General features: G+C 47.4%; 1 protein-coding gene across 5 annotated transcripts in view; it reads right to left on the minus strand.

Moving 5' to 3' along the window:
- DLG3 (discs large MAGUK scaffold protein 3) overlaps positions 1-25,657 on the minus strand; it is a 52,457-nt gene extending 26,800 nt beyond the window's left edge. For 2 of the 5 annotated variants that reach the window (XM_068962215.1, XM_068962214.1), the window contains exons 1-10: positions 25,301-25,657; positions 22,277-22,330; positions 21,957-22,007; positions 21,183-21,307; positions 20,811-20,980; positions 20,379-20,515; positions 19,892-20,036; positions 19,134-19,293; positions 17,392-17,548; positions 16,877-16,979 (exon numbers count right to left, since the gene is read on the minus strand). In XM_068962215.1, the coding sequence (XP_068818316.1) occupies positions 16,877-16,979; positions 17,392-17,548; positions 19,134-19,293; positions 19,892-20,036; positions 20,379-20,515; positions 20,811-20,980; positions 21,183-21,307; positions 21,957-22,007; positions 22,277-22,330; positions 25,301-25,657 (1,459 nt within the window). Of the gene's footprint in view, positions 1-16,876; positions 16,980-17,391; positions 17,549-18,426; positions 18,561-19,133; positions 19,294-19,891; positions 20,037-20,378; positions 20,516-20,810; positions 20,981-21,182; positions 21,308-21,956; positions 22,008-22,276; positions 22,331-25,300 lie in introns of those variants that run through there. The other 3 variants (XM_068962218.1, XM_068962216.1, XM_068962219.1) reach the window with 3 other exon arrangements.
- Between the last annotated feature and the right edge of the window lie 1,044 nt (positions 25,658-26,701).

Below are 26,701 nucleotides of genomic sequence, written 5' to 3' on the forward strand. Positions count from 1 at the left end.
GATGAGTTTACACTTTTTAAAATTATAAAAGTAGCATATGATTAAAATTTTTTTTTTCCTTTGGACATTCCTGTATCATTTCCCCATCCCAATACCCAGAAGCAACTAGTTAGGATTTTTAGTATGTATCCTTCCAGACTTATTTTCTGTATGTATCATTTATATACATTAGCAACTCACAAAGATTCACATGCTTTTTTCATTCTCTGATATGTCATGGCAACCTATACTGACATGAATCGTGATCCACCTCATTCTTTGTAATAGCTGCATAGTATTGCATATTATGGACAGATCATAATTTATTCAGTCATATCCCAGCTGACATATATTTAAATTGTTGATTTTTTACATTACAATCAGTGCTGGTCTGTGTATTTGTATGAGCATTTCTATAGCATAGATTCCTTGAATTGAAACTGCAGGGTCAAATTACATGCACATGAAAAAAATTGATTGGCACTACCAAACTAAACCCCAACATTCTGAAACCCTTCTAACTGGAAGTAAGGATAAACTGCTATTCTAAAGCTTCCAGCAGCTTTTCTGTTCCTGAAGAAATAGAACTTACCTTTAAGGACAGATTGATCTTTCGTTTTGGGAGAAAGAACTTTAATAAGCATTTAGGTTATGTGAAAGTAAAGCCAAAATTGCATGCTGGAATAGACAAAGAGGAACCTCAAATGTTCTCTCTGCATAATCACAGGAAAGGTCTACCGGTGGGTGGAATTGCTGATTTAAAGGGACTGTCCTACTACCTATATGACATTCTGTCTACCTCTAGAAATATCTACCTTTAGTTTTCACCACTTTGCATCCACCTACTTGATAAATTTCAAGCCAAATCTCCCTGGTACTGGAAACAACAGCCCCCTTTCCCCTGTGCACAACTACTGTTTCCTCAAGTTTTGCTAATGTTCTTCCTAACTGCCTCCTCAATCCATCTCTTTCTTTCTAATTTCCACTGTCATTGCCTTTTTGTTTTCTCATTATTATTTTATCTCTTGCCTGGATTTAGGTCACATAGTTACCTCTTCTCTGGACCACTGCTGTATTGCTCTAGCTGGTAGTCTGCCCCCAGGCTCTCCAAATTCCAGTCCAGTTTAAGATTCTTATTTCAAAAGTCTTCCTAAAACTCCAACTTGGAGCCCCTCATCCAAGTATCTATAATAATTCAATAGCAACTAAAGAATTTTAATATCTCAACTAAAATGTCAAAGACTGCTAAAACCATCATCCTATCACTCTTAGCTGATCTATCCCATGTGTCATCAGACAGATCATCCTCTTTAAAAAATATTTTATTTATTTTTTTAGTTGGTGGAAAATTGCTTTACAATTTTGTGGTTTCTGGCGTATAATAACAGAATCCTCTTTTGAGTTAATCTGCCTGCAACTCTTGAACACAATTTGTTCGTTCCTAGCTATTACTCCCTTGTCCTGAAATTTTTCTCCCTGCCTGACACTGAACATCCTTTATGTTGTTCACCACCGCGAAGTCTTATTCATTCATTTATTTATCCAAATATTAACTAAATGTCTACTGTGTGCCAGGCATTATGAGAGCTGATGGGAATATAAAGGTAATCAAATGGTTCCTAGAAATTACAAGAATGAAAGAAACAACTATTTAATTACAACTTTAGTTATGATCATGAGACTAACAGGGTGACCCAACCTACTGAGGAGGGGGATAGGATGATGTTAACTAAGGTTTCCATGAGGAAGTGACATTTAGGTTGAGTCTTTAAGGATGAAGAGTTAGCCAGGGGAAGAGGGATAGATAAAGCATTCCAGATAGAAGAAACAAAATATGTGGGGGTAAAAAAATATCTGGATCACAGGGAAGTAAGGAGATACTGGCAGATCAGACTAGGAAGTCAGACTGAGGTCAGATTATACATGACCTTGTGGATTTCTGCATCCATCCTAAGAGTAACAGAAAGAAGTCACTGAAAGATTTTAAGCAAAGGAATGACATGAACATGTGTGTATGTATATCACTTTAGCTATCATGGGGAGAATAAGTGTGGTGCCTCACATGTAGATTTAAGTTTCTTCAGAGCAGAGAACCATGCTTTCTCTTCTTGTCTAGCACCTACAGCCTGGGGGTGGGCAGCCTGCTTTACAGCATCCAGACCAGCTAGCTCCCAATCTCTGCACAAATATATCCAATGTTGGGAAGCTCTCTATTCTTTCATCATTAGACAACACTACAAGAGAAAACTGTTAGATTGAGGGCCATCTCTTTTGTTAGTTGGTCCTATTTTGGTGTCTAAAACAGTATAAACATGATGGATTCTCTTCTGTATAACTGTACGAAGGAACAATTTAAAGAAAATCAAAGAGCTGGGGAAGCCTGGAACAGGTTCCAAGACTACTGAATAAGACTGAATAGAAGGTAGAGCGTGAACAGGGGAAGGGGAAGTGATGGAAGGTTGGGGGCCAAATTATAAGAGTTTGAGTAAGGGCTTTTCTTACTAGGCTTTGGGAACCACTGTTAAGTGTTTAAATAGGAAAGTAATACAATTAGAACTAGGTTTGGGGGAAGATTATTCTGAGAACATAATATAGAAAGGAAAACAGGGACAAAGGCAACAGAGACCAAGAACCTGTTCTACTAGTACAGACAGTGACGTCAAAGGCTTGACATAGTGTGGGGACAACTGAGGATAAAAAGATGCTTGGGGCTGGTGCACTGGGACGACCGAGAGGGATGGTACGGGGAGGGTGGAGGGAGGGCGGTTCAGGATGGGGAACACGTGTATACCTGTGGCGGATTCATGTTGATGTACGGCAAAACCAATACAATATTGTAAAGTAATTAACCTCCAATTAAAATAAATAAATTTATATTAAAAAAAAAGAAATATGCTGGAGCCAGAGGAGAGAAATTTTGACAACTGATTGGATGTAGGGTGAGAAAGGATCAAAGGCAGCTTCTGAGTTGTTTCCTAAAAGACCAGGAAAAGGTGGGATAATATCAGCCATAATAGAGAATGGCCATCATGTCCTCAAAATAAGTTCTCTCTTTTCCAGGCTAAATATTGTTACTTCCTTAAACATTCTTCATCTAACATGGTTTCCAGGCCTTCCACTACCTCTCCCTTTTTAAAATCTAGTGCCCAGAATTTGTGATGTCATTTCCTTTACAAAACTATAAGCTCCTTGATGTGTTTTTTGTTTCCTTCTCAAAGTTTAGCATGGCAATTAGCACCCTTGTTGAGTCAACAAGGGTGTAAACTTGCTATAAAGATCTGACAGGACAAACCTGGACACCATAATTCTCAAATTCTGGCTCCTCAGGAACTAATGTATGGAAAAAGAACACAAAACTTTCTCCTTCCACTCACCCCAAAAGGGTAAAAACTGAACAACAAAACTGTAAACCACTTCTGCAAAACACTAACATATCAGAGCTTTCAAGACCCACTTAATAGCCTAATAAAGCATCAAAGAGGACTGAAACTACAATGTTCACTACTATGAAATGGACACATAACCAAGCCTCCAAAGCCATCTCCCCTCTAAGACTTTGATCTCAAATGCATCTACCTTCCTAATGAAAGAAAAAGTGTCTCCTTGGTATTAGAAATGATACTTGTCAGTAATTTGGAAACACTGAAAGGGGCTCAGTTTCTCAAACTATAGAAAACTTATTTGGTTCTATTTGGTTATGGGTAGGAAAATGTTGTAGAGACAAGAAACAAATAAAAGCAACAAAGAGTACTTAGTCTGCATGCAGCACTGACTGCCTATGGTGTGAACGAAGATATAAAAGGTAAATGCTCCAAAATAAAACAAAAGCTATGCCTACCAAATTCGGAAAGGACAATGAAGCTGGGAAGACAACTGGATGACAGACTTCAGACACACAGACTGTGACAGACAGGAACAATGGAAAGACACAAATACAAATAAAATGAAAAAGAGAAATGTAACTTGCCGACCTTAAGTTCCCACACAAACACTGAGTAAAAGACAGGGCTGAATCACAGCACAGTGTCTTGGTTTGCTATCATCACAAAATAAGTCAACAGTTGCCCAAAGACTCATTTGTTCCTAAGGAAGTGAAGGTGTTCAAATCTCAAATTCATACAGCCCTCATTTGCCATTGCTGAGCTGCCCTGAGCTCAGAGGAATCACATGCGAGAGTCACAAATTCTGATGAGTATGAATTGTGTTTTAGGTTTTCTACAGTTGCCTGTGGAATGCAAACCCTCAGGATTTGTATGAATTACAAGCATCTGTACCAACAACATAGTTCATGTTTTCAAAAGAAATGAATGGAGCCAAAAGTAAAATAAGCCCAATAAAGAAGATACCTGTCAGTGTGGAGATAAACATATGAATTGTCAAAAAGCACATTTCTTAGAATCACAAACTTGTCTCTATAAAATAATATGAAGCCTATTGCTTGGGTTAGTTTCTAATTATGGAGCCTACTATTTAAAATATCTGATACCTCTAAAACTAAACCATTTCTCAGGTCCCTTCTGATTTTGACATAATTATGATTTTAGAATCAAATCAATGCGGTCCATAAGAAATCAAACCTAAGACTAGTCTAATTAAAATTTTTAACATGATCTACAAGAAGGAAATCTTCACATCTGCAAATAATCCTATACTCTTTGGGTCAAAAAATACCAAATAAGGAGTATAAGTTTAAATAAAAAAAATTTAAGGCTATATGAGAGGGCAGAAAAGTGGCAAACAGGCCTCCATATGGGCAAATGGTGCTTGAAGAAAATTTCAGCTCTACTTTTAGAACAATGGGCTCAGAACTATGACTAACCCAGAACAGAAACTTCAGTGTCATTGTATTTTGGTCCCTCCACTGTCACAATGCTTCCTCAGGCATACACACACATTACCAGAGTTCTGGATAGCATCCTGATACTGGAAATCAAACAGAAAACAAGACAATCCATATCAGCATGCCATAAAAAATTCCAGATTATTCCTACTGACTGGATGTTTCTGTCCCCTAAAGAGCTTAGTGAGGATGCAGGAAGGGCACTGAGCAAAAGCACTATACTATATAAGGTGCCATGACATTCAGCCACCTGGTCTGAAATGAGTAGCATGAAAAATGCTTTGATCTTTTATCAAGCTAAGAAAAAGTTTTTCATAGGACCTCGCCACTGGCTCTTCTCACTCTATACTGAATCACCAAACAGAGATCAGGGTAAAAGCTTCAAATAGGGTCTTTTCTCTATTTCTAAAGAATTTCACATAGCATATTCAAAGAAATACAAGATTAACAAAGCCTTTAGCTCCTTTAACCCATAAGTCAAAGTCTATGTAGAATCACCCCAAGACAAAACATCTCATCTGGAAAACATGAGAATGAATAAAGAATTGTACCTATCCTTGCTCTGAAGGTAGCAGGTACTCTTGTTCACAACAGTCTTTCCCACTTAACAGAAATATTGCAATATAGTGACTGAAACACAACATTTTATTAACTCATTTGCTAATGAGTTAATGTAACTGATTTCTTTTATTATTTATTTTTAATTGGAGGATAACTGCTTTACAATATTGTGTTGGTTTCTGCCATATATCAACATGAATCAGCCATAGGTATGTAACTGATTTCTGTTTTGTTTTGGATTTTTGTGGCTGCAGCTGCACCCAGCAGCTTGCAAGATCTTAGTTCCCCAACCAGGAATCGAACCCAGGCCCTCTAGAGTGGAAGTGCAGAATCGTAACCACTGGACTGCCAGGGAAATCTCTGATTTCTATGTTTTACACGTCAACTGAGAGTCTAGATTCAACTATTCTTCACAGTGGTCACTCCAACAGGATCACAAATTATCTGACAATGTTTATTGGGGTATCAATTGGATCTTTTGGGTCAAGTTTCTGTGGAAGGAACCCAGAAACTGAGACCTAGAGAAAGACCCTTCTGGTTATTTGTCAAACCATCTGTGGTCATTTCTCAGTAACTGATAATCCCAGAGTGAAATATCACAGAACAGAATTAAGAAACCCAAAATCCAAATTATGAGTATGTGAGTGTGGTTGTGTGTGTGCGTAATAAAGGTGGCACTCCAAAACAGCAAGAAAATAATAGATTTTATCTGATAAATAGTTCCAAGGTAATTCCTTAAAATATTTGGAGCAAAAATCAGGTAGTAGTCTATCTTACATCATAAATAAAGTCCCAGCAGGTTAAAGTTTTAAATGCAAAAAGAAAAACATTAAACAACTAGATTTTTTTTTAAAAGGTGGACATTTATTTTCTCTCAGGGTAAGAAAGGCCTTTCCAAAGCTATGGGCAGAGGCAAAATACACAAAAAAGAAAACACTAATAGATTTGACTACATAAAAACAAAACATCTGTACATCAAAATAAAATAAAAAGCAAAGTACAAAATGGGAAAAATCTTTCAACATATATGACTGACTACTTTAAAGCTTTTATGGGTCAGTAAGAACTGCTTCCCAAGTGGCGCTAGCGGTAAAGAACCCACCTGCCAATGCAGGAGACATGAGACACACAGGTTCCATACCTGGGTCAGTGAAGATCCCTTGGAGGAGGGCAGGGCAACCCACTCCAGTAATCTTGCCTGGAGAATCTCATGGACAGAAGAGCCTAACGGGTTACAGTCCATGGGATCGCACAGAGTCAGACACGACTGAAGCGACTTAGCATGCATGCAAAAACTGATAAATATACCTCAACAAGGAAATGGGGAAAGGGTATGAACACGCAATCCACACACAAAAAATGATCAATAAACACACACACAGAAATGTTCAATTCTATTGTTAAAAAGACATACAAATTAAGATATGCATTGCATAACATTTTTACCTAATTTGCACAGATATTTTAAAAAATAACACTCCATGTTAGCAAGGATCTCAAAATATACACTTTTATATTGTTGCTGGAGATAGAGAAATATATCAAATACATATTAAATATATCAAAAGTCTTAAACATGTTCATATCCGTTAGCCCAATAATTCCATTCCAAGGAATTCATTCTGAACACACAATCACAGATTCACAAAAAGCCTCATACAAAGATATCCATCAATGTGTTATTTATAAAATAAAAAACTGCAAACAACCTACATGTCCTCCAACAAGGGAATGATTACATGAATTATGGCACACACATGATGGAATATTTAATTATTAATAACCACTTTAATAAAATATTAATGACATATGCTAAGTTAAAAGAATGGATACAAGACTGCTTAAATACAATGATCCCAGTCTTGAAAGACATACGTACTATATGAGATATAAAAGTTTGGAGGGAAATACACACAAATACAAGGTTATTTCTGGAGGTAGTTTTACACGATTTGAGCTTTTTTTAAACTTTGTATTTTGTTGTTTTCCAATTTTCTACAAATCTGAATGTAATATTTATATATCCAGGATAAATATAATTTTTAAAATTATATATTACAACATAAAATATAATCTGAGGGGGATGTAGAGGCAGACTGAAAAGGACAGGCCCAAGGATGAAGACAGGACACGTGCACTAGAAATTCCCCTCCATTCCCACTCCTGGCTCATTCTTCATTTTTCCCTGGGACTGATCACTCAACCAGTTGCAGACAAATCCACTTAAACGTATTATCACTACTATCACCTTGCCATCTTACCCAAGAGTAAACCAAAGAAGCCCTGCCAATGCCTTGCTGAAATCTAGATAAACCACATCTACCATATTTCCTTGATCTACCAGTCTAGTAACCCTGTCCATCAAAGCAACTTGGCAGTCTGACATGATTTGTTTGACCTTGGTGAATCAATGGTGGTTTCAGTGCTCACCACTTCTTTTTCTGAGTGTTTACAAAACAACTCAATAATATAGTTTATTTAACCCAAGATTTGCAAAATTCTTTCTTCTTTTTGAAAATCTGAAGGACACTCATGTATGCAGACCCCCAACGTATATTTTTATACAAAGTGTGTTAATTTTATCAAGTTGAAAAATCCCCAAATCTCTAAGGTCTTTGCATTTTTAAGATTTCTAAATTCAATGAAAAGTAAACAAAGATCCATTTCAAGAGGATGAAAGCCTTACCACAGAAAAGAAGAGGGGAAGACAAGACCTTTACTAATGCAAGATTGTTATTAACTCAAAACTGTGATTCAGTAACACTCTAGTCACAAACAGGAACTTGTGAATTGAATTCACAACTTATTTCCACTTATCTAACACAGAATTTGAGTTAGAAGAAACATGTGGGATCATTTTGCACAGTCCCATCATTTTACAGATCAGAAAATTGAGGTCCAAAGAGGTTGACTAGTACAAGATCCGGAGAAGGCAATGGCACCCCACTCCAGTACTCTTGCCTGGAAAATCCCATGGATGGAGGAGACTGCTGGGCTGCAGTCCATGGGGTCGCAAAGAGTCAGACTCGACTGAGCGACGTCACTTTCACTTTTCACTTTCATGCATTGGAGAAGGAAATGGCAACCCACTCCAGTGTTTTTGCCTGGAGAATCCCAGGGACGGGGGAGCCTGGTAGGCTGCCGTCTATGGGGTGGCACGGAGTCGGACACGACTGAAGCGACTCAGCAGCTGCAGCAGCAGTACAAGATCATTCAGCTACTTAAAGTCAGAACTAGAACCCAGGGCCTTGGCTACTCCTCCAAGATGATTCCCTTTCTTAAGATAAAAGGAACAAAACCCGTATTTTTTAATCTCAATGACAATGATATGTGTGCATACTTAGTCGCTCAGTCGTGTCTGACTCTTTGGGACCCCACAGACTGTAGCCCATCAGGCTCCTCTGTCCACTGGATTCTCCAGGCAAGAATACTAGAGTGGGTTGCCATGCTCTCCTCCAGGGAATCTTTCCAACCCAGGGACTGAACCCAGGTCTCTTGCATTGCAGGCGGATTCTTTACCGTCTGAGCCACCAGGGATAGGCCCAAATTATTCTATTTCTCTATTAAATACAATAAAACAATTACCCTATTATGGAATATAAGTCTAAAGCTTTAAACAAACAAAGCAACAGTGTAAATATCAGGGTCAAGATTTCAACAAGCAACACATTAAATTAAAAAGAAATCCTAAAATGCTATAAATAAGAAATAATTCATTTTCTATATTATTCTAATCATTCTACCCTATCAGAATAACCAATGTTTTATAGACACCAAAGTTCCTAGGATTTTGTCTCAAACCATCTAACAAGGACAAGAAAGCACCTGTCTATCTAGAATCAGAATGCTTTGCCAACTCTAGCTACCATGTCCTCAAGCTACATGGAAGACGGAAAAGCCCAGTGTACACAAGTACAAACACACAGAGAGAGCGAGCGAGCTGTAAATAGAGTTCAGCCCCAGGAGGCAAAACTGAAAAGAAAGCTGACATTTTTTTCTTTTCTAAGTTCGCAAAACAGGGTGGGCCTAAAAGGGTGTAGCCACTTTGGCAAAATCTGGCAGATCCTCAAAACTGTTCAATGTGGTTACCTTATGACCCAGCAATTCCACTCCTAGGAATATATACCCAAAAGAATTGAAAACATGACCACACAAAAACTTCCCATGAACATTGATAGCAGCTGTATTCACAACAGTCAAAAGATGGAAACAACCCAAGTCCATCAACTGAAGAATGGATAAATGATTTGTGGTATAACCATAAGATGAAATATTATTCAGCCTTAAAAAGGATTGAAGTGTTACATGCTACATCGGGATGAACCTTGAAAAAACTATGTTGAAAGAAGCCAGGACACAAAAGACTGCATATTCTGCATATTATATGATTCCATTCATATGAATGGGACAGAAAAGGAAACTTTACAGAAACAGAAAGTAGATTAGTGGGTGCCTTGGGCTAGGAAGAGCGGAGGAGTTTGGGGGAAATAGGGAGTGACTGCTAATGGGATGAGACTTCTTTTAGGGGTGAGGAAAATGTTCTAAAATTGACAGTTGTACCACTCTGAACATTCTAAAAACCACTGAGTGGTACACTGTAAATGGGTGAATTGTATAGTATGTGAATAAACTGGGTTTTTTTTTTAAGGGGGGCCCTATCATTTTTATCAGGTCAGCATTCCTAGCTAAAATTCTCTGCACCCAAGCCCTCCAGCACACAGTTGGTAAGAGTGAAAGGTAGCACCTTTCTTCCTGCTTCCCTCTAATCACCTGAGTAATGACATAGTTGGCTTGCTCTGGTCTCAAGTCAGTTTGTAAACAGCTTGAGAATCAAGGGACCAAGCAAAGCAAAACTGACTGGCAAATAATAATCACATGAAAAGATGCTCAACATCATTAGCCATTTGGGGAAATGCAAATAAAAACCACAATGAAATACCACTTCCCACCCACCAGAATGGCTAGAATCAAAAAGACTGACATTTACAAGGGTTGGCGAGGATGTGGAGAAATTGTAACCCTCACACTGCTAGTGGGAATGTGAAATGGCACAGCCACTACGGAAAACAGCCTGGGTTTTCCTCGAAAGGTTAAATATAGAGTTGCCATATGATCCAGTTATATGCATACAGATGTTCAAAGAGTAGTATTTGTAACAGCCAAAAAGTAGAAATAACCCAAATGCCTATCAACTCATAAATGGATAAACAAAATGTGATATATTCATACAACAGAATGTTATTCAGCCATAAAAATAAATGAAGTATTGATACATGCTACCATACAGATGAACCTCAAAAACACTATGTCAAGTGAAAGTAGTCAGTCATAAAAGACCATATAATATATGAATCCATGTATACAAAATGTCCAGAACAGGCAAACCCATATAAGCAGAAGTAGGTTAGTAGCACTGAGGGGGATGGAGAGGTTTGAGGGGTGGGAGACAGCTAAAGGATTCAGTTTCTTTTCCAGGTGGTGAAATGTTCTAAAATTGACTGACATGATGGTTGCACAACTCTGTGAATTCTACACCACTGAATTACACCCTTAAATGACTGAATTGTAAGGTCATAAAAAATGAATTACAAATACAACTCCATTTTACTATATTAGTATTCTTTTTTTTGTTGTTGTATTAGTATTCTTAAGCCTGCACATATTAAGTCAAGCCAACCAACTTTCATCTTTTGGCTCCTCCTGAGATATCCCCCACAATACCATTCTGTGACAGTCTTCCTAAGTCCTCTTTCATTTTGCAGGAGACGGGGTGCTCCCTCAGGTTTCGTTACCTCCTTTGGTATAGGAGTTTGTGATCATCAAGATTTAAAAAGCTAACAATTGGGACTCTCAGAGAGTATCTTCTGGGTAGGGTAGGGGGGCTTACAGCTTCTCTGCTGTGGAGAAAGGCAGTCTATTGGCAAAAGCCTGGGACACAAAGTTCTCAGGAAATCTGACTTCAAATTTTGATTCTGCCCCTTAGTGGCTGTGGGACCTTGAGCAAGTCACTCAACCTCTCTGATCTTCACTTTCCTCATCTGTAAAATAGGGACTGTGTGTGTGTGCTTAGTCATTCAGTCGTGTTCTACTCTTTGGGACCCCACGAACTGTAGCCTGCCAGGCTCCTACGTCCATGGGGATTCTCCAGGCAAGAATACTGGAGTGGGTTGCCATGTCCTCCTCCAGGGGATCTTCCCAACCCAGGGATCGAACCTAGGTCTCTCGCATAGCAGGTGGATTCTTTACCTTCTGAACCACCAGGGAAGCCCAGATAATAGGAATAATACCACCTATCCCATATGGATATTAGTGCTTATAAAGCCACCTAGAACACTGTTGTTGTTCAGTCACTAAGTCATCTCTGACTCTTTGCGACCCCATGGACTGCAGCCTGCTAGGCTTCCCTGGTGGTGGTGGTTGGTGGTTTAGTCACTAAGTCATGTCTGACTCTTGCGGCCCCATGGACTGTAGCCTGCCAGGCTCCTCTGTCCATGGGATTCTCCAGGCAAGAATACTGGAGTGGGCTGCCATTTACTTCTCCAGGGGATCTTCCTGACCCAGGGATTGAACCTGGGTCTCCTGCATTGCAGGCAGATTCTCTACCAACTGAGCTACGAGGGAAGCCCACTATCTCCTGGATTTTTTTCAAACTCATGTCCTTTGAATCAGTGATGCCATCCAACCATTTCAGCCTCCGTCAGCCCCACCTCCTCCACCCGTCAATCTTTCCCAGCATCAGGGTATTCTCCAATGAGTCGGCTCTTCACATCAGGTGGCCAAAGTACATAGGGCTGTGCTAAGTGCTAAGTTGCTCAGTCGTGTCTGACTCTCTGCAGCCCTACGGACTGTAGCCTGCAAAGCTCCTCTGTCCATAGGATTCTCCAGGCAAGAATACTGGAGTGGGTTGCCATTTCCTTCTCCAGGGGATCTTCCCAACCTGGGGATTGAACCAGTGTCTCTTAAGTCTCCTGCACTGGCAGGCGAGTTCTGAGAACATAGAGATACTCAATAATTCAACAAAATATGTGCCAGGCTCTGGACTAGGTGCTGGGGCACAAAGATAAATACAATAGTAGCTGCCTTCAAATTGTTCAGTGTAGAAATGCTGTTAACAGGAATTCATTTTCTTCCTTTCTTCTTTTAGGATGGCAGTAGGAGTTTCAGGACTTTGATTCTTTGCCTTGATAAACTTTCACCTCTACCCTCTCAAGAGAGATCATGCTGATAGGGTGGCAGCTACATTTACATCCCTCATTCTCAAACAGGGGAGATACGATGGTTACTTCAATGTTATGGGGAAAATATCCCTTTTATGCTTACAAGTTATTATGAAGACTGATCCTTTAACTCTTCCAGGCCTTACCTGTACATGTTTCCATGGTGAAAAGTGTGCCTCTTCAGCACTTCAAAATAAGTATGGAAAACTTTAATTCTTTTTCATTCCCTGTACCCCAGCCCCAGCCTGTCTGGATTTACATTCCAGTTGAAAAGACTAGTCACAAAGGATCAGTTCCCAGTTTAGCTACCTTAGTGACCAATTTCTGGCTCACCTCCTGATTTGGGGTTCAGGTCCTATGCTAAAAACAAAAGGGCTTTCCAGAAAAATACTATCTGAGTTTATAAACAGAGGCTGACAGAAAGTAACTAGGGAGGAAAATGTAGGAGATGATAGTTTCTAAATCAAAATGTTATAATACGAAACCCATCCTTCCCTTGATAGAGCAATTCCACAAGTCACAGAAAAATATTTTTCATTTTAGAATAAACTGGAAGGGAGCCTTTGCCAAGAGCCAGTTGTTTAAATTTTCAATTTGAATTTTAAGCAGGATTATACATGCCCAAGAACATCATGCTATTTTTAGCTAAATAGGTAGGATTGCTGTGTCCACAACAGTTTGGAGCAATCAAGAGTGAAACTATTAAACAGCATCTTTCACTGTGGTACCTTATCATTTAGCACTTCTATTTCCATTTTAATATCTTCCAAAGCTTCACCATACAAATGTTTGTAAAGCAACCGTGCTAGGCATAATACAAAGTTTATATAGATAGACAAGTTTCCTATCTTCATTATGGGTTCAACCCATTAGGCAACCAGATATTTCAAAGTTAGAGCTGCCATCCAGCTTAAGTGCCCAGATGAGATACATCAGGAAGCAACTGTCCTACACTTACAATCACCCTTACAATGCTTGCACCATCTCTATATATTCAAAAGAGAGAGGTAATGAAAATGTTCTAAAATTGACTGTGATGATGAATGCACAGTTCTGTGAATATACTAAAAGCCACTAAATTGTACACCTAAATGGATGCATTGTATGGTATATGAATCATATCTCAATTAAGCTATTAAAAAAAGGAGAAAAAATGTTCTTACTCTGATTGGTTTAATTAGTTAAAGCTATTTTTTTAAGTTCTCGTACTAAAAGATATCTAGCTACAGGCTGCACTGGTTGAGCAATAGTGCCTCCGGGGCCACCACAGTGATCACTCGCACCTTTCCCCACACATACATTTTTCTTTCCCTTACTCTCTCTTCTATTAGTTTCCCTGTTCCTTTTCTCTGCTCCAAAAAGGTCTGAGGTTTCTAGGTATTCCCAAGCACGATTTGTCCCAAGTGGTGGACTTTAGGATTATACTGATCGCTGACCCTCAGCAATGTTCCCTTCATGACCTTAGGCAAGTCATGTCCCTGCTCTCCTGTCGCTGTTCTGATCTGAACAGTGAGGGGTTGGACTACGTGATCTTTTCCAGTGCCCACATTCGTTGCAAAGAAAAATACAAATGATGAACACTTATTTGACCAACAACATGGAAAGTCTCTGCCATTTTAGCCAACAAATATATATTTGGATTACTCATTTTGTAAATGCCTATGTGAGGCAATCCTCCAAAGAACAGTATTTAACATAATTATAAAATAATTAACATGCAGTCCTTATTCTTAAAAACTATCACTTTATCAAAGAGAATTCAGAGCCCAACATAGAATGCTTGATAGTCCCTCTGGGCCTGTTTCTAAGCGTCCTTTTTTTGGGGGGGGAGAAAAAAAAAGCATTTCCATGTTGAGGCCCTGATGGGTTTTCCAAACCAAGAAAAGAAGTGAGATTGGGGTGCAAGAGCCTTAACAACAGTGGTTCAACTAAATCCTAAGAGAAGAAGGGCTTTGTTTCTCAAATGGTAGAGAAATCTAACGTAAGACAGCACCTCGACAAACATCATAAACGCTCAGAAACATGCCCAGAGAGCAATGAACACTGCAGGAATCCCTTCAGCCTGGACAACTTGCGGCTCCTTATGGAAACCAACTATATTCTCCCAACAAAACTCACAGAAACATGTAGTTACCAGTTTCCAACATAGTACCACCAAATTCACAGTAGTTTCCCTGTGTCCAGTATCAGTAAGTAAAACCAAACACATCCATTTCTCTCTCTCACACACACACACCCCCACACACCCCCACAGACACACAAGAAACCATTTTCTTTGCAGAACCTAGGCTGCCTAAGCAGCGGGCATGAAATGGATAAATATTGGTTGCTAATAAAAATCAGATGGTGAAGTTTACACGGAGAAGCAAACAGCACACGCAGGCATCATAAAAACAATAACCCGAATGTGTGTTTCTTGTCATTAAGCTGGACACCCAACACGGAAAGAAATGACTCAAGGTGTCCATTTGCATCCCTCTTTGCCAGTACCTCAGATCAACAAGCTCTCCTGTTAGTCACCTCCCTACTCTTGTCCCCATCAAAAGAGCCTAGTGCAAAAGGTGGCAGGCCCCTCTCCTCTTGGCCTGCAGGCGCTGAACAAGGGGTGGGGGTGGGGCAGCGGAAAGGACAAAGGTAGGCACTTTCCATCCTTCCACGGCTTTGCAACAGAGCTGCCAGTCTCTCCCCATTCTCATCAAGGAACAGAGCACCTGCCCAGGGGAGGGCCCTGCCTCCATCTCAGTGACCGGCCAGCGGGGCCTAGGTGTCCCAGGAGCCCAGGCACTGCAGCCCTAAGGGACAAAGACCGGCCCGACAAGGGGGAGGGGGGACGAAAGGAGTCGGCGACAGTCGGAAAACGCTGGCAAGCAAAAGCGGGCGTGGGTTGGGGCGAGAATACAAAGCCCACCTCCGGAGTTCCCAGAGGTCGCCAGGTCGGGGGTGGGGGGTAGTAACGGGTGTGGGGGAGGGGAAGACGGAGAAAATTCCTCAGAGGACGGGAATTAGGGGCGCAGCAGCTGGCAAGGAGGAGACTGGGAGGCGGACAGAGGCCCCGGGCTAGAAAGGGCAGAGTTCGTGGGTGGGGAGAGGTGATGGCCAAGAGGTTAAGAGACCCGCAGGGGCTCGGTGGCGCGAACGCTCAGCCGCGCGAGGCGCTCCGTGGGGCGGCGAGGGGCCCTCAGGAGGGGCTCCAAAGCCCCGCGCCGCGCGGAGCCGGGGACACGCGGCCCAGGGATTCCAGGGAGAGCGCAGAGTTGGGGGCACAGTGTGGGAAAAGAGTCTGAGAACAGAACCGTAGAGAGGCTAGGGGGGACTGTGAAGGGGCCTGACCCCTGTCCGCCCCACCTCACCTGGCGCCGGGTCGGAGTCCAGGTCTAGTGCTGAGAAAGCGCCAGCTCCCGCCGGCCCCTCCGTCCCGCGCGGGAGACCACGGACACAAAGCGGGGCCCGCGCGGGAGGAGGGGAAGAAGAGGAGGAGGGGGGAGGGGAGAGAAAGGAGGAGGAGACGCCTGAGGCGCGCGAGGGGGGGAGGAGGGGCGCCCGCCGCCCTCCGCCTGGGTCAGGGGGCGGGGCGTGAGGCTGGAGGCCGCGCTCGGCCGGCCAATGGCCACCCCGCCGGCGGGCTGGCTCGGGCGCGCCATCCCGCAGCTCACCTCGGCACCTGGGCCTTGGCTGGCCCCAGCCAATCAAACGTCTTCATTTGCATAACTGGCCCCGCCCATTCGCCCAGGCCGGGGGACACGCACCCAGAGAACACAAAGAACCCCCGTAGCGGGAGGGGGAGGTCCACTTCCAAGTCCCAACCTGGAGAACCTAGCATCACCTTTTCAGCGGGTGTATGAGTGTTTCACGGTCACCCTGATGAGGGGAGAAGTAGGGGTCACAGAGGCTGGTCCAAGCTCTCTTGAGAAGTTGGTACTCTTCTCCCTTGGGTCCTTCTAGCCAAGAGTTACTCTCCTGTTCCAGGGTACAGTTATGTTCTTCGCCTCTGCCCCCACTTCCCTCTCCCCTTTTTCCAGTCGCCCCAGTCTCTGTGCTTCCTCCCGTAGGCTGCTGCCCACTACTGGCCTTTAGCTGCACTGCAGCCCTAATCAAAAGGCTCTGAGCACAGTCTTAACAGATGCTTCCAACCCACCCAGAAAAGGGGAGAGGAAGGGGTTACTGTGTGAGGGTAGAAGAGAACTAGTCAAGTGGCTTTGTTACCTATGATGGCAAAAGCCAGCAATGAATAATAGGTCTAATCTTCCCAAATCATCTTGTTCCACCTTCCTTCTCCTACCTTCAGGTCTGTACTGGGCCACAATGGTGACTGACTGGCCAGCCCGTTTCAGAGCAGCTGCAGCCTGCTCATGAGTTGCATTCCTCAGGTTCACACCATTGACCTGTCCAAAGAGAGGTGTTGTGAGCCACCTCAAAAGGAAGAAAGGAGTTCTCTGTTGTAGCAGTTAGGAGAGGGAGACGGGTAACCCATCCCTAAGCCTACTCAGATGCCTTTCTCAGTAGCCCATCCCTGCCTATTATGATGAAACCTAAAGATTACACCTCTAGTGTAATAATTATCTTTGTGGGGGTCAAATGTCAACCAGGGTTCAGAGCCAAGAGATATGCATTTCTTCATTAAGTACAAGTCTGGTCTCTGTTCCTCACTAAGGATATCTATAAAGAGAATATGTTTTTTCCAGCTCTTAGCCTTGCCCCACTTCAAGAAACATTCCTTGGAGAAAGTGAGGTCTTCCCTCCTCCCTTTTAGAGTGGCCCAGTTCCCATCCTCCCACCTTGCCTTTGTTTCCTCACCGATAAGATCCGGTCTCCCCTGCGCAGCTCCCCACTCAGGTCAGCTGGGCCTCCTGCCAGGATGAAGGAGACAAAAATGCCTTCTCCATCCTCACCCCCAACGATGTTGAAGCCCAGGCCTGTGGAGCCCTTGTGCAGGATGATCTTGCGGGGCTCCCTGGTGGGAAAAGAGTGGAAGAGTCAGGACAAAGTAGGTATAAACTGTCATCCCTGTGAGGGCCAGGCTGGAACAAGGCCCACATGTCTGTAGAAGGACTCAGGTCCCTAGGTATGATACTCTGTTGCTCCCTTTCTCTCCTGAAACCTGCTTGGCCGCTGTTTGCTGCCAGGTGCCAAGTTTCAGTTGTTCTTCCTCCTTTCTTCCTGAGGGCTTGGAATGAACTTCCCAGTGGGCAGTCCCTGACTCTCTCAGGTCAACAAACCCCTATCCTGGGCTCTAGCGACCATATCGCAGAGCCCACTCACTGGTCCTCTTCCTTCCCAGATTCTCCCATCCTACCAACTGGTGTGGTGGACCCTGGGCCACAAGAAGGGGAATCAGTTAGGGGCTGTGGAATGGCCCTGGGGTTGACTGCAACTCACCACCCACAAACTGCGCCTACTTACTTTACACATGCTCCTCCGCAGTCTCAAAAATCCACCCACCAGCTATGACCCCTCCTACTTTCTCCAACAACAGATTTAGTCACCAGCTACCACTATGTACCCTTGCTGGGTTATATGGGAGACAGAGATAAAGAAATCCCAGGTCCTCAAAAGGAGCTTAGGAGCCTAACCAAAGAGGAGCCGAGCACGTGAAAACACCAACTAACCATGTCTAAGGAACCCCTCTGTAAATGGTCACAGTGTCATCAGATGGGAGCAGCAGCAGCTCCTGTGTAGTCACACAACCAAACCTGGCACACTTGCCCGGCTCACTCTTCACTTTAAGCATCTCTCATCAGAGGAGCCCCAGGTCTGAGGCTCTCCCTCTCTTGTTCCCAGCTTCAGTGCAGGGCTCCCTCCCTGAGACCGGATGCCCCCCTCTCCTCCTACCTGGTATCCCCTCCAGGCCGCAGGGAGCGGAGCGGCCAGGCCCACCTCTGTGAAGCCCTCCTCCAGGCCGAGGCCGAAGCTGAGCCCAAGCCCAGGGCCAAGCCGGAGCCTGAGAACTTGCGTGTCCTCTCCATGGCTCCTCCAGCTTTCCCCCCCAGCTCCGTCAGCCTACCCTTCCGGCTCCACGGCAGCCTCCCAGGCCCCACCCCGCAGAAACCTGTCCCCCGGAACCCCTGCCGGCCCGACCAGTTCCGCGAAGGTGGCCAGTTCCCGCGGCAACCGCCAGAGTGGGGCGGGGCAGATCCCTGCGAGGCCACCTGGCCCGCCAGCCCCAGCAGCCGAACTGCTCTCTTCTCTAACGTGGAATGGTTGCAACAGAGGGGACTGCAACCGTTACAGGACAAGAAACCCCGCAGCCTCCACCCCCTCAGCCCCCTGAACACTCCATCCTACCCTTTCTCCACACTTTCGAAAGGGGGCCACACACTTGGCACTCCCCCTGATGGTAGAACTTGTTCCTGCAGCCACCTCTGTCCCTCCATACAGTCCCAAGGGCTTGAGAGGGGACCTCAGACCCTGAAGACAGAAGCGAGGAGGGCTTTATCCTCTTCTTTGCCATACTACAAGAAGGCCCATGACCAATGAGAAAGGATTCCTCTCCTCCCCACCCCTAGATAGGATGAAGAGGGGCGGGGTGAGGGTGTTACCTGGTGAAGTCCTCTTCAGCCAGCATGTGCCTGGGGATAGGAGAGTAGCGGGTGGGGGGAACCTGAGGAGGAGCAGGGTAGCTGACCTTGCTCTCCACAGCCCCGAGATAACCCAGGCTGGAGTTATGGCTTATGTGATTGTCAGCCAAGGCAGTAAAAGCTGGAATGGAGAAAGGGAGAGAGAAGTTCCGAGACCACTCCCCAGTGGTAGCCTCCTCCACCCTCCACCACGGACTGCCCCCACTCCCTCAGGTGCAAAAAAAAACAGACCAAGGGATGCTGATTCCTCAGGCCTCTCTTCCCTACTCCACCCCCCAGGGTTCCTCCTCCACAGTCCCTTTCTGAATCCTGAGCTCACTCCTGTGAGTCTTAGAAAGAGCTAAAGTCAAGGCAGTCTACAAAGAAAAGCATGACTAGAGGTGTGACTAATAATAACCCCTCACATCTCTATAGCCTAATACAGTTTTCCAAGGGCTTTCTCGTCCATGATCTCATTTGATCCTTGCAGCACTCCTAAGAGGAGGGCAGCACATATATCACTAGCTCCTTTTTGCCAGAGAGGAAACTAAAGACAGGTGAAAGGGACTTTTCCAAGGGCATCCAGGAAGAAGGGACACAGCTGGGATTTGCACTCAGCTCTCCCCAGCACTAGTCTTATTTTCTGCCCCCCCCTCTCTTAACAAGGAGTATTAACTTCTTCCCCTCCAGAAACCAGGGGGTAGGGCTTTGGGCCAGGGACAGGACAGACGGGTACGTACTGCTGGCATAGTCGGGGGGTGCGTACATGTCGTTGAGGTGGAGGCTGCCTGGCTTGGCCACCTTCAGATAGACCATATCAGATGTGTTCTTCAGTGAGGCCACAGCTTCCTCATGCCTCACATCCTGCAGATTGGTGTTGTTCACCTGGAAGAGGTCTTAGGGCTAGCAATGGGAAGAAGTAGGGAGGGCCTCCCCAGGGAATCCTGGGGCGGTACTCTTTCAGTGAAATTCAATGGTGCTGTCTGACAGAGGCCCAAGTACAGTGCTGTGGGGAGCAGAGAAGCAGGGGGTAGTGGTGGGCAGGTGAGGGAGTTCCAGCCATGAAGAGGACTAGGAGCTTGCTATCTGGGGACACACACCTCAGATGATGCTCTTGAAATTCCCCATAATGCCTAGTCCCGGAGTGAGGTTCAGGGGGAGGGAGAGGCTGCTAAAGCTCCACCTCCCCACCCCGCCATTTGGGCATCCCTGGGAAGGCTGTCTCACCGCCAGCAGCCGATCCCCAATCTGTAGGCGTCCATCCTTCTGAGCAGCACCCCCCTCAATGATCTTGGTGATGTAGATGCTGTTGTCTCCTGGGATGTGCTGGTTGCCAATCCCCCCAGCAATGCTGAAACCGAGGCCTGGGAGGAAGCCAGCAAGGAATGGAAGAGTGACACAAGGAAAAGTTAGAGTGCTCAGTTAAGCCCAGCCCCGATCCCCCATGCTCAGCCAAGCCACCAGCCCCATAGGAGCTTTCCCCAGGGATCCCAAACACTCGGCTGTCATCCCGTGGTCAGTAAGGGTGAGTGTGAGGTCAAGAAAGAAAACTGTGAGCTGAACTGGGGAGGTAGGCAGAGGGTGAGGGGATTCCTTTCCAATTCCTATAGGGCCAACCAGGGGCCTCTGGCCAGAGCACGGGAACCCAGAGGGCCGCACCTTTGGGCCCTTTGAGCAGATTGACCTCCATGATGGTCTCTGGTGGAGGCTGTCGCCTCCGTACCACCAACCGCACCACAGGGCCAGCTTCCTTCAGTGCTTCCACAGCCCGGCTGTGCACCACCTCTGACACGTCCACTTCATTCACCCGCAGCACACAGTCGTTCACCCTACGGGGGAAGCCCAAGAGGCATGACGCTCTGCCACTGCCCTTCCACCCTCCTTCCCACCTCCTCCTCTTTCTCTCTCCTCCCCTCATCTTCCCCTCCCCCTCTCAGATCTAATGGAAGGGTCGTCCTGTCAGGCAGCCCTCCTCCCTCTCACCTCCATTCTGTCCCTGCAACCCCTGGCCCTGCTTCTAGACCACCTCACCCCAGCCTCCCATCCATGGCAGCTGCTCCACCAGGGATAATCTTGGTAATAAAGATGCCAGGGTCATCGGGGACATGGGGGTTGTCGATGCCACCTGCAATGCTGAAGCCCAGGCCAGAATTTCCCTGCAGAAGGAAGTGGAGAGGCATGGTCTGCTCAAACAGAAGGCATAAGGGAGGGTTTCTGGGGCCCCATCTACCCCTGCCCCTCCCCAGAGCAGCTTCTCCAGGCCTCAGAAGGGGCCATGGCAGGCTGGGGCACATTCGTCACAAATCTGGCAGATTCCCACCCTCTGCTGACCATTCTGGCATGGAGGCCTCAGCAGAGCCATTCCCTCCCCAATTCCCCAGGCCTCAGCAAACAAGGTCAATTAATATTTGTTAGTCGGTTGATTAGGCTTCCCAGGTGGCGCTAGTGGTAAAGAACCTGCCTGCCAATGCAGGAGACATAAGAGATCTGGGTTCGATCCCTCGGTTGGGAAGATCCCCTGGAGAAGGGCATGGCAACCCACTCCAGTATTCTTGCCTGGAGAATCCCGTGGACAGAGGAGCCGGGTGGGCTACAGTTCATAGGGTCGCACAGAGTCAGACACGACTGAAGCAACTTAGCACACACAGTCAGTTGGTTGATTGATGTAGTAATGCAGCCTCTGAGGGCCGTTTCCCCATCCTCTCAATGCAGGTCCCCATGAGTCTTGAGACCTAGGTTCAGGAACCCCCCCACCTGGTTCTAACCCTCCCCTCCCATTTCATCCTGCCCCACTGCCAGACTCACCCGCTCAAGGACTATCTCCTCATACTTGAACATGCCATCGCTGCCATTCACCTGGGGAAAGACACAGGCAGGACCCTAAGTGCCTCCTGCCTAACCCTCCGCACCCCAACCATCTTCCTGCTGGTCAACCTGCTTGTCCCCCTACTCCCTGCAGAGTAGGGAAGCCCAAATTGACCCTGGGACACCTCTTGGCCACAGATGGGGCAGGCTGACCCTGAGGAGGCTCCCCTCCCCTTGCTTCCAGCCACACAGGCCAAATCCAGCTTCTCACTTAGCCCAGACCAATTGTCTGGGACTGAGCCAGTCAGTGGTGCACTCACCAAGAGGCTGGGCTCCAGGGCCTCAGGGTGCACTAGGAGGGGTGCAGGGCTGGCCTGAGGGGGGTGGCAGAAATGGAACATGGTGGGCAAACCATGCCACACACAGTATCTGTGCCTGGATGGGAACCTGCTCCTCTCTGAACAACAGGTCTCCCTGACTTGGGGATCACAGACTCCCACCATGTCGGAGTTGGAAAGACAGCAGTCACCTTCTTGTTCAACCTATCCCATGTGACAGACAGTGACACTGAGGACCAAAGAGGACACAGGTTGTGCCTAAGGGCATACTGGGAGTTAGTGGCAGAACAAGGGCTAGAACCTGGATCTCCAGGTGCTCTTTTGAGTAAAGCAAGCTTGCCAAGGCCATTGATGTTCTGGCCAGTCAATCGCCTTGCCCATTAAAGCTCATGGGCAAAAGAAAATCTGCCCCCTCAGAATACCTCATGAATCTTCATTCTGCCTCTCCTTCTGTGTCCCCAAGAACCCAATTCCTCCAATGGGCAGAAGGAGTCAAAGTCTTAATCCATTTTCTATCCAGGGGCTTTTGATCCCGAACCCTTTGTGTTTCTCAGCAGAAAGGAATCTGGTCAGGAGTCAGGGCAAAGCCAAGGGTGGAACAGGAGCAGAATGGACAAGGTTCCCCATTAGGAAGAAGCTGGTGACCCATGGACTAACTGGCAGCAGAGTCCATGGCCTTCGCCATGCAGTAGTCATGGGAGGAGAAGCAAGGAAAGAGGATGGAAACACAGAGTTGGTCTGACCTACCCACAGAAGTAGCCTCCCACGCAGGACAAACTTGTGGCCACTGTCAAGTGAAAATGTGATTCTGGACAGACAAGTAGCACCTGCTCCCTGGCTCTCATTCTCATCCACACGAATGGAAGAGCCCTCTTGCCTTTCTCCCCAGAGAACCTGGTGCCTTGCCCCCCATCTTTGGCTGTGATGCCCCCTTCCTGACCCCTGATCTCCTCCTCTGAAGAGGGAAGCTGCAGACCCAGGGTGAAGATTCCTTTGCATGCCCTGCTCTGCTTCCCCACTTCTGCCTTCACCCCACAGCTCTGGCTTTGAAAAGCAGAGGAAGGACTGGCTAATCATGCCTCTACCTTTCCTGAGCCTGGCCCCAGGACTTTTTGCCCTGCAGCTCTAGGAGCTGGTGGGAAGATTCTTGCTGCAGCCTTACTCTTGTCCCTGATCCCAAGAGGAATAACTGATGGTTCTTAAGAGCCCCGAAAGAACACAGCTGCCTGAAATACCATGCAACAGACACACAGGCAAAAGGATCTCCATGCAGCTCTTTTATGCATCTGGTATACCATGTGTGCCCACATGTGAGAGCCATGCTTCAAGTCCAGCTCCAGCAAGACCCAGCAGCTCCTGGCTTCCACGCTCCAGTCTCACATTGTCCCCCTCGAGGAACCCATTCCCAGGGCCAGGAGCCATCCAGGGATCAGTCCTGGCAAAGAAACCTTGACCAACTGGTCCACCTATCCTTCGAACTGGCATTTATCTCCCAGTTGAGCCAGACAAGCACAAGAGAGTGTATACAAGGGTAGGGCCCCAGGGTGGAGGGGGAAAGGAGAGAGGGGAACCCACTGGAGAGGGCAAGGGGCCAAAGCAAGGGACACAGGAAACAGTCGGTGTGAACAGGCAGAAGGGCAGAACTGAGGATTTCTTTCCCCAGGAAGTCCCCATGCTTCCTTCTGAGTGAGAGCACATCCGATCCCCAGAGGGGGACAGAGGTGGCCAGAACGGTCACCAGCTTGGGGCAGCCAGCACCTGCCCTCCCCAGCAAAGCCTCCTCCTCCCTTCTCCCTACCCTGGGGGCTGCAGAGCTGAAAAACCAGACAGGCCTTCCGCCATGCATGCCAGGGACCTGGCTCTGCCGGCCCAGCCTCCATTTTGCTGCTTCTCCCACAGATGCTCCTTCCATTTTCTAAGCTGGCAGTTTAGGCTGGGGGTAGAAGCCGGAGTTGTGCCCAGCACCCAGGGGTTCCCAGGCTGTGCCAAGTCAGGGCTGGGGGGCTAAGTTTTCCCACATCTAGGGGTACCCCAGGGGGACATGCCCCACCGGGGCCAGTCCCTGAACCAAAGCAGCTGCCCCTTGCCTGGTTCCAGGCACCATGCCTGTTCTGGAGCGAGGAAGATTGCTTCAGCTCCCCCCTCAGCACACACACACTTCAGAGCTGCTTGGACAAAGAGTCCATCCTTCTCAGCAGCCTCTCAGCCTTGCTTGGGACGTGTCTCTTGCCTCCTCCCCCTCCCTTCCTTGCCTGTCAAGCGCCTCTCACCAGGGACACTGCACATGCACACACACACATAGAGGCACACACATGCACACACTTGCAGCCACATGCTCACACACATAGACATGTGGCCACACACACATATGGGCAAACACAGCCAAACCTGCAGCTTCGTCTACAGAGACACCTCCACATTCAGAGAGACATCCCCACATGTCCATGTGCACATTCACACACAAAGGGATGAAGAGGGACTCATGGCATCAGGGGATGAAGCTTGGCGAGCTGGGCACATGGCTCCTCAACATAGATTCACAGGCGCTCCACTGCCTTTCTCTACACACCTCAACATACATACACACACACACACATGTCCCCGCTACGCAGAGCACCATGCCCCCTCCTCCCCTCCTGTGGAGACACACACCACACACAGCCCCCGCAGAACCTCCCGCCCCCTGTCAGACACAGAGACACTGCTCAACCCCCATACCGAGAAGAACCCAATCCCCCCACACAGGAAAATGTGCCCCTCCGCCATACCTTCACCTCCTGACACACAGCTCCTCCCAATCCCCTCCAAATGGAGACCCCCAAACAGACACACACAGAGAAGCACACATTTCCAACCATCTCTCTTGAGCCAGCTGCAGTGCTGGGGCTCAGGGTCTGCTGGCTTGGAGCCCCAGGAACCCCTGCTGCACTCCAGACCTCTAGGCCCCCCACTCCCCAGCTCCCCTGGGTTGCCCCCCCTCCGCCCCCCCTGCCCCCCCGTCCATACCTGCTCATACCAATCCCGGCCTGTACAGGTGCACTCTGGCCACCAGCTGGGGCCGCTGCCGTTGAGTTTGGGGGTGCTCTTGCCCGGGACTGGCTTAGGGGGCACTGGTCCCACATCCCGGCCGGTGGGGATGAGCTTGGCCTTGGTGCGGGGGGTGGGGGTGGCCCCCGCCTGCGAGGGCAGGGTCTGCGAGCTGTAGCCCCCATAACCGGCACTGGCTCCATTGCCCCCACCTGGCCCGTAGGGGTCGGGTACTTGCCAGTCCCCGTAGCTGGGAGGCTCGAGGCGCCGCAGGGCGGCGAGGCGGGTCACCTCGTAGCATTCGGGGCACTTACAGCAGTGCTGGTGCTTGTGCATGGCACTGCTCCCCGCGGCTCGGACCCCCCAGCCCACGCCGGTTTCCACGCCGCCGCCGCCGCCACCGCCGGGCTCCCGGGCACACTCACACTGCTCGGACCAGGAAGGGGGGGGCACCCGTTGGGGTGCCCGGGCGGAGCGGGGCCTGGGGCCGGGCGGGCGTCCCGGGGCCTCTGCCCCCACGCTGCCCCGCACCCACGGCTCCCCCTCCAGCACTGGCGGCTCCGTGTCGCCCGTTGTGGCTCCTGGGCCGAGGCCCAGCGGCAAAGAAGAAGCGGAAGCTTGGGCAGAAGCTGGGTGCTGCGAGGACCGCTCCTGCACTGGTCCCCAGGATGAATCTGAGTGGAGTCAAGAGCATCTCTCCCTGGCTCGGGTCTCAGTTGATTCCAGCCAATCAGCGTTCAGAATCAGGCAGCGGCAGCGGCAGCGGCAGGAATGCTAAACAGCGGCTCCTTAAAGGAACAGAGGCAGCGGCGCCCCCAGGCTCAGCCCCAGCTCCCCAGATATCCGGGGTAGGGCTGACCCGAGGTCAGGGGCAGGGGACTTAGGCCACGGGTGAGCTCAGCTCTCAATTTCATGCCCCTTCATCTCCAATCTCAGCCTGTCCTCCGCCCACTCCACCCCACCCCACCCTACTACCAAGAGGGAGTTGCAGAGAGATGCTCAATGGGTCCCCGGCCTTGCTCTGAGCTGGGGCCACCAGAAGTAAAGACTTGAGGTAGCAGAACCGATCGAAGGGACGTTAGAGCAGGGTGAGGGAGGTGCTCTTTCCTAACGGGACCAAGGAAGAGGACCGCTTAGGAGGCTATTCTCTTGTCAGTACCTCTTCCTCAGGACTATTGTTCTCTCAATCTCTAGGCCCTGAAATGACTACAACCTAACACTTGACCTGCTTCTATCACCAATGAGGGACTCACACCTAGAACAGGAGGAGAGGAAAGCTCTAAGCTTTTGTCCCTGGTGCACAGATTCCTGTCTCCTCCACTCCACTCCTGCATGGTTATCATGGAGGAAAGTACTTCAGGATGCCAAGAGAGTAAAGAA

This window comes from Capricornis sumatraensis, chromosome X, assembly GCF_032405125.1.
Source record: "Capricornis sumatraensis isolate serow.1 chromosome X, serow.2, whole genome shotgun sequence".
NCBI classification, from domain to species: domain Eukaryota; kingdom Metazoa; phylum Chordata; class Mammalia; order Artiodactyla; family Bovidae; genus Capricornis; species Capricornis sumatraensis.